This window comes from Drosophila tropicalis, unplaced genomic scaffold (genome assembly GCF_018151085.1).
Source record: "Drosophila tropicalis isolate 14030-0801.00 unplaced genomic scaffold, ASM1815108v1 contig_878, whole genome shotgun sequence".
In the NCBI taxonomy this organism is placed as follows: domain Eukaryota; kingdom Metazoa; phylum Arthropoda; class Insecta; order Diptera; family Drosophilidae; genus Drosophila; species Drosophila tropicalis.
The window spans coordinates 2,513,171-2,522,020 of record NW_027173374.1 but is presented as its reverse complement, the minus strand read 5'-3'; the positions used below and the strand labels follow the sequence as shown (position 1 = coordinate 2,522,020).

At 36.2% G+C, this 8,850-nt stretch overlaps 1 protein-coding gene across 1 annotated transcript; it reads right to left on the bottom strand.

The window, feature by feature from the left end:
• Positions 1-2,930: 2,930 nt before the first annotated feature.
• Positions 2,931-3,931, bottom strand: LOC137584931 (eukaryotic translation initiation factor 4E1-like). Its single transcript, XM_068300533.1, has 2 exons — positions 3,792-3,931; positions 2,931-3,731 (listed from the first exon to the last, which is right to left on the bottom strand). Exon 2 carries the CDS (start codon positions 3,706-3,708, stop codon positions 3,043-3,045), a length of 666 nt encoding a protein of 221 aa, XP_068156634.1. The 5' UTR covers positions 3,709-3,731; positions 3,792-3,931; the 3' UTR covers positions 2,931-3,042.
• Between the last annotated feature and the right edge of the window lie 4,919 nt (positions 3,932-8,850).

Genomic DNA, 8,850 nt, shown 5'->3' with positions numbered 1-8,850 from the left:
GTTATCTATGCAGTAAGTTTAAATATCTGACAAGCAAATTGATTACGCCAGGGTATAGACGTTTCAGCACGTTCGAGCGTTAGCCGGGATTTCCATATTTTATTTCCTTTTTCATTGAACAATCTGACACATCAAAGACCTGCCGGCTGACAAAAGCACAATTCTTGTAAATATGCGTGCACGATTAAAAACAACAACAACAACAGCAACAACTAAAAAGGAAAAGGAAACTCATAAACAAAACACAGCAACGCAAAAAAAAAAATAAGAAGCGAAACATTAAAGGGGACGGCTGCGCTTTCAATTGGAAAAAAGAGGCAAGGAGCAGCAGCAGCAAAAATATAATGAGTTTTGTTCAATGTGCTCAGAGCCGGGCATGTGATTGCTGGTCATGCGACAGGGCAAAAAGCCGCAGCAACAACAGTTGACACTTTTTGTTCCTGAATGTGGTGCTGTTTGTTTTGCGGCGGGGCTTAAGGGGTGCGTGGTGCCGGGATGGGGGGGATGGTAAATGTTTGTGTGCTTAAGCAGTATCACACACAAACATATACATGCATATAGCAGGCTGCTGCCTCTGCTGAAAGTCTCATAATGTTGATGGACATTCGCTTTGATTTGCTGTTGCTTGGTGTTGTTGTTGTTGTTTTTCCTCCTGTGGTTTTCCTTTGGCCAGCTAACGACTTGCCAGTTGATGTCATACGTGCGGTCGGTTGCGAGGACAACGACATCATTCTCACCGTTATCCCTGTTTGCCTTGCTCTCTGACTCCGAGGACGATGCCTGCTTTGTCCTCCCATCCCCTTTCCTATACAGTGTCTTTGCCATTCACATTGCTTTTGGCAACGCGTTACATTTAAAATCAATTTCATGGTACACACACACACACACACACTCACACACGTGCAATATCAAGACCTTTTGTGTACGCCCCCTGCGTTATCCTCGACACTGGCGACTGAGACACAGAGACACACATGCAAATATAAACATATGCCCAGGTTTGTTTGTGAAGCTTACAAAAAGAGAAATAACAGTAAGAGAATGGAAAAAAGGAAAATCCTTTTCAGCATTTTTCATTTGAAAGTCTTACCAAAAGCTAGGCATAACCAGTAACAAATGCAACTTGCTACATAAACCATTGTACTATATAACAATTTTGCGATCTAAAAGGACCAGATTACCAGGTAGAATCATCATTCAAATGAATCATGATTAGTGGTATTTCTGAAATATTAGTCCAAATAAGAGTATTCAATATTCTTGATATTAATTGCTTTCTTTTTGCGGTCTTTTCTAAGGACGGGTGAGTGTGTGTGTGTGTGATGTTTGTGTACGTGTGCTAGACGAAGGTCATTACTGATAAGCACAGTCCAGGTACCTGTGCTAGAAAGGCCGTTAAAGTAAGCTGCTCAATAGGAATAAATGTTTGCCTATGCACAACATTTGTAGAAACTTCCTGTTTCTCTTTTTGATCTCTTGTAACGGAAGTAAAATATAAATTCAAGCTGAAATTAACTCATTTATTAAGTCAAGATACTTGTGTATGCATATATAAAAGTAAAACTTCAATTAAATCGCTGGCAATGTGAAATTTACTTTAAGTTATTATGCAATCTACCAAAACCATCTGCCCTGCGCATAATGCCAAGTGTAATAAAAGTTTTTCTCCGCCTGGCCGTGGCATGAGAAATTATTCATTCGACATTTAAGTGTCTGCCGACACGTGCAATGGTAAAAGTTTTACGCATCTTTTTGCCCTTAGATTCACACACACACACACACACACAAACTGAGAGAGAAGTATACAGTAAACCACAAAAGTAAAGTAAGAGCAACCAAAGACGCTTTCGAACGGCACCTGTCAAATGCAATGTTCACACACCTTGGATGAAAAGTTCTTCCAAAAGAAAAAGAGGCAAACACTCAACAAAATGACAAATTGCTGGCATATCATTTTCTGTTGCATATATCTTTGGTCCAATGAATCTGCATATAGAATTTTGATAGCCAAACCAATCGATATTAAGCGAAAAAAACAACATTTTTCTTTAACGTATGTTTTTTTTTCTTCTCTTTTTCGATATGAAAGTGATTTCCTGCCCAACGCCGTCAAACTCCAACAAACTGCCATGATTCGTGTCTGCCATATTCTGCCCGGGCCCCGCCTCTTCTCTTATCTCTTCTCCACTGGGACAAATTCGCCTTTTTGGTGACACAGTTCGTTGGGGAGAACTTTAGGGAGCTGCATGTCTCAAATATCTTCCGCTTCCGCAGTTTTTGATGTCTTCCTCTGTGGCGTCTGGAGTGTGCCGTTTCGGCTGAAGAAGAGCAAAAATAATAACTATGCCACCACCAAATGTTGCAAAGCAACAATGCCAAAAAAACCTTAAACGCAAATACATGGCTTTAGTTGCATGTTTGTTAGATAGTTCTCCATGCTTTTCTTACATAAATTTTCTCTCAGCCGGAGCAGCACCTAGTGCATATTTGATTCGCCTTACTTTAGTTTCTGTTTTTCGTTTTGCACACACATTTTTGTGGCCACAAAATTCAACTATGAATGCGATTTCTATGCAAATCCTAGCGGCATGGCATGTGTAGGACCGTGTCACGTACATACTTTTAGGTCCAAAAAAAAGAAAAAAAAATAAACAAGCCGGGATAACAAATTGTGTTTAAACAAGACAATATTATTGCACACTGATGACAGAGGAAGCTGTTAACATGAATAAGTCAGTGGTTTGGCTTGCTTATTTTCCATAAAACAGCTCGCTTGAATATTTAGACAATTTCGGGATCAAAGAAGTCAAATAGGTTGGGGATAGAACGCAGTTTAAAAAGTAAAACACATGAGTCTAATAACGAAATGCAGCAATAAAAAGTGATAACTAATTTCTAATTAAAGTTGAAACTTTATCACTCATACGACATGTTGTTTAAACGTATATACTTGTATTATATGTATATAAATTACAATGATTAAACAAAAACTGCGACAACCGATGGTCTTTATAGATCATTCGGTACGATTAATTTGAGAAGTTACAAATTGTAAATCGATTTGACATTCGATCCCTGTTTGACCATGGAGTCCTTGTGCAATTGATATTGCAATGTATGACGTCCCAGATGTAAGGCTTGACGCAACTTTTGTCCTATTTCGAGAGCGGCTTTCTCATTCTTACCATTGGCTGTCCATATTGAAATTTTATTGTTCTTGTTTCGTATATTGACAACAGCGCCACAAATCTCATCGGCATTATCGAATCCCTCGCCAATCAGGCATAGCAACACATCTAGCCACAAGTTATCCAACTCGTTTTTCGAACTCTTATTGACAGTAATAAGCCAGCGACCGCCTTGCTTATTGGCGGCATCTTCCCACATTGGACGTATGCCCTTCTTGAAGAGCGAATAATCGCTACCCATTTTTATTTCCGATGGCAGCTTAATGTGAGTGTATAGACTCCAGAAATTTTCAACGAATTCGACACTGGTAATTTCATTTTGCATATCTTCCCAGGATTTATTGCGATCGTTTTCCAAATACCACATGGTCCATGTATTCTGCAATGGATGTTTTCTAGGAGCTACCTCATCGACCTCTGACTCTTGCACAGTGGTTGACTCATCCTGTTGTGATGTTTCAGAGGTCACTTCAGAAGTTCCTCTTGATGTCTTTGATTTGTTGTTGGTAAAGCGCTTCATTGTCGGTTTGTTTGATGTTCCTACTGCAATGGTATTCAAGTTTTAAGATGACAAAATATATAATTGCTCTAATCCATACTTACGAGTATGTCTTGTTCTGCGTTTTGAAATATATATTCAGGTATATTTTTGATGCTTATGTATTTTTGTTAATTCTTTTAGTTTTTTTAAGAAACACACATAAATTGCTTTGTTTATTGACTTGAAACTTTCAGAACGTCAAATTGTGAAGTAAAACTCTCAGCAATTGACAGGGAAATCTCAGAAATTTGGCATCTAACTGCTATGAGAACACGAATATTGCCTCAATGAAAAATTTCTAAGAGCCATCTAAATTACTTATACGCAACGTGGTTTTGACAAAATACAAATTATAAAGCCATAACGAAACACGTATGTATGTATACCCGCTTTTTTTTTTACTTTCGAATTCTTTGGATAAAAGTCAAAAGCTTGTACATATAGCAAATTGAATCAAAATTTTGTTGGTTTTGTTTTACAAAATCTTTTGACAGTTTTGTCGTGGAATAAAAGCAAAAATGTAATCATATGGCATAGACATACCGCATATACAGACTGAGTGGGAGAGGCATAGAAGTGTTTGGATGTATATAGAGGCGCAGAGGGGATAACAAAGGAAGCAAAGCTAACATAACAACAAAACCGAACAATTGCTGTCTAAATTCATTGTGTGTCCTTTGTGCTAGAGTGAGAAAAAGAAGAAAGGATCACTTGGAGATAAATGTTTCAACTGAGCGCTTGTGCATGTGTATGTGTGTGTGTGTGTGTGTGTGTGCTGTATCGCATTTGTGTCACTGCATGTCTATGAATATGGAATCTACATTGATGCCTCTTTGCCGCATTGTCTGCTGAATATATTGCGGAAATATTGTTTTTGTATACACAAACATTTGAATACACACACTCACACAGAACTTACACACATGAAGACGATTGTTTGCAGGCAAACACTTCATTTCACATTACTTTCGTTGGTACGGAAAAGGAGGTGGCGGCGGCTATATTGTTGCCTGATGCATGATGGGCGTGCCAGTTGATACAGTTTATTATTACCATTCGACTGAATGACTTATGTAGATGACAATGATGAGCATCAATGTAGATTGTGACATGCGAGAAGATGCCACTACACAACTTAACTTGCCTCATTATCAGACAAATCAAGTTGTCACATTAAGCTGCAAGTAGTCTTGTGATTAAGCAAACTGCAATCCTTTATTAATGAGAATTTAATTTCAGAAGTAAGTGCGGTGAAGTTTATTCAAGTATCATTGATATTCAGATAATTGCCCTAACTGATAATCGAATACAATAAATCGGCATCTGTTGTAAGCAAAAGTGGCCATCAATTTGATTTGATTTGCTTACATAGAAAATATTTGTTTAAAGCTTACAAAGTTAATTATTTTCTTTTTTTAATTGCCAAAATTCACTTAAAAGGTCCTTAATGATTTTCTAAGGACCTTAGAAACCTGTGTAACTTTAATTAACTGAACCCCAGAAGTTTATGGCATTAATAGATTATGGAAGTCATTGACTAATTGAGACTATTAAACGATAAGTTTTAAGAAACGCAACGTTTAAGTGACTTGACACAAAATTTGGAACAACAATCTTCAGCCATGGAGCAAACTTTGCCATAAGATCGACAAATGTCTGTCATTGTGATACGTTGTGCCTGTTGATAAAAGTCAGTATTATCAAATCAATTGGCAAGTTAATATTTTAAATGTAGTGACCTGTGTTAAATTTTCTGAACGAGGAATGAGTTCAACATCTTCGGGATACCAGAAACCATGTCTAATTCTTGACATATCGGCCAAATGCTTTAAAGCCATCTTTTGCTTAAAAGCAACAGAAGAACATTCGGATGATTGCAGCAAATTAAACAGACTTATAAGGAGAAACACAACAGATATTGTATGCGGCATATTGCTTGGCATTTAGCATAATCCAACTGACTTGAGTTAAGTGGAAACAACTTCTTTTATGGCAAAATAATGAATCTATAGCTTCCAAAAGTGTTTTAAAATTGAAATTCCTGGTATGACGATAAGAAGACTTAAATTACAGCAAAGTAAAAACAAAACAGCAGTTCTAAATAATGAAATTTAGTTATAGGAGATTGAAAGTTATAACAATACTGAAATAAATCAAACTACAAATTTCCTTCGAAACTTGAAGCAGAAACATAAATTTATCTTTTGGAATTTACGTTTTTATTGCAGACATTAGTCATTTATCTGGTTTAGTTTATTGCACATATTTGTATGTATGTATATAGTACTTAAAAGGTACAACGATGAGAATACTTGAGACACAATTCACTACAGCATTCTTCTGCTATCTTACAACTTGCTCCAAGTGCTTTACAATTCTCCGAATACTCTACACGTTTTTGCTGATTTATGAGCAATAGATTTGAGCAATAAATAAATATGGAAAGAGACTGTTTGATGAGAATTTTAATATTACCTGTGACATATGTTTTAATGGTGGCAGAACAGCTTCCTTATTATGTTTGCCTATCGGTTGGGCAGTTTTTCGTTGCCGATATTCCGCCAATTGAGATATTTCTGGTGAACCAGGATCGGGATCATCATCAGCTAGGCCTATTAGAAACAATGTTGCAAATATAAAGAGAAATATATTGCGGTGCATTATGAAGAAATAAATATGTTAAACTAATTCATATTCACAAGCGACTTCATTTTTATAGGCAAAAACCAGAAAATAGTTTTGTATTATTTTGTTTATTTACTAGAAAGCAATTGAAATAACAGTTTCTAGCAAGTTATTAAGTGGAAAATAAACGATGGCTAAAATCGACAACTGGTGGACTTTGCCAAACACTTTGAACGGCATCGGCAGCAACCATATTACGCCAATCGGCTACTCCCTTGAATAAATTGAGAAACATATTGGTGAACAAGGAGACTTCATCAGGATTTAAAGGACGCTGTTGCTGCTGCTGGGGCGGGGAAATTAACGGAAGTCTGGCATCTGAGGCAGGCTTGGCCTCTACTTTAACTTCAGTGTGAATCTGTTAATACAATACACTTTTTATATTTTCTACAATACTTTCTGTTAGACAATAGATTTTCACATACAATAGCTCCAAGTAATAGCAATAGAATGGGCAACATTTTTCTATAAACTGAACTGTCCCCTAGAACGCAGATTGGCTTTTAAGTCTCTACAAATTGTCAACTGAAGCCCGGAGGCCTTTTAATTAATTGCCAAGTATTCCAATTTTGTTTGACATGTTCCTTTGTACAATGTATTTGCCTTAGCCATGAAGTTGGAGTACAAGGGGTTGAGTACATTTGGGTCAAGATGCGTTCGAAGGTAATTGAAATTTATCGTTGTAAATATTTAATGTCAATGCGTCCAACAGATACGACTGCCAAGATAGCTGACATTGTAAAAGGGAGCAGGGTTAGCTATCAAACAATCGTCACTGTTTGATTACTCCTCCATCTGGATGAGTCAAACTAGTTAATTGATCAAATAAGATGCGATAAGATTTTATATTTTTAATTTGAGTCTCAGTTACTTGTATGATTCTTCGAAATTGTCGTTAGCATCGTGCATTCATCATACATCAATGCTTGACATACATGGGCCTTTCCAGAATAGACTACAACAGACTTAAATGCTCATGACTCAGTAAATACTGATAAACATATGAACATCAATACGCAAACTGATGGTCGGCATAAAAATTTTTAATTATCAACGAAACAAATGAAACAGAATACTGAAAATCCCCAAAGTTGCAATTATAAAACCCAAATGCAACAAATTTTGACCTCGAAAACTGCATATGAGTATGCAACTAAACGTCTAAATTAGATAAATTCTACCCTGGTCATATGGATGTATTTGACTAATAGTATAGTTTTACATGAAAATATGGAAATATGTTCAGTGATAATTGATATAAAGATTTCATCTGTCTAGTTTAATTAATGGTGCTGCTGTTGCATATTCCTACAACTGGATATGCATTAACAAAACTCCAAGCAAACAGCAAAGAAAAAACAAATTGAACGATCAATTTACTGATGCATAGATAGTAAAGCATAAAAGCAATACCCATAGATTGAATGTTTCGCTTTGAGAAATTCATATTAATGATGTATAAATTAGAGTCATCATCAGATTAGGAAAACTTTGGTTGCCCTGCAAAATAGCATATAAGCCAATAAAATTCATGACTTATTCCATTTCCATTTAAGGTATGACAAAATTGTTAAGAAAGAGTTACTGTCCCTAATAGAATTAAAAAATTCTATATGTAGTACATTTCCAATGTAATTTCTTTGGTATTAAGGTATTAATCAATCAATTTTTTGTTCAAACATATTTTAACAATGTATTTATATTAATTTGTGACCACAGTTAATTGTATGCAAAATTTTGTTTTAATTTAAAATGTCTATGTGGTTAAACCACAGTCTCTATCTTATAAATTATAGATTGAAGTCTTCCAGTTCAGGTGACGCATTTATGGGAATAAAATAGGCATCGTTTACTACAGCACTGGTCACTTGTATAGCACTGCAATATACAAATATATATTATGAAAAAGAGAAATGTTATTAACGACGTCGTTGCAGACCTACTTACCTCTTCGCCAATTTGATGACATTGCCTGGGCTTGGCTGTTGTTGCCGGCTTGTTGACAACAATCTCATAAAAACTAGTTGCTTTCTCTTTGGTGTCGCTGGGGCTGGTATTGGTGCTGCTGCTGATTTTGTTTTCAGTAGCTAAAGTCACAATCTGCAACTCGTCTTTAGGCGAATTGTTTGGTGAATTCTGTTGCAAAGAATTTGGATTTATGTAGGGAAAGGGATATGCATTTCCTGCAGCACAAATATTATAGAATGGAATACATTTCGCAGAACAACAATCACCATCATGTTCACACTGAGAAAAGATGAAAAAAATGTATATAAAGTGCAGACAATTGATAAAGTTTTACTTACATAGTGCCAGTTGCGTTGACACAGAGATTGTGAGGGTTTTTCAGTCTGATAAGTAGGTGGAGCTGCAAGGGCAGCGCAAACATATTGATAGGTCATACATTTTCCAGAACAGCATTCCCAATGAGTTTGA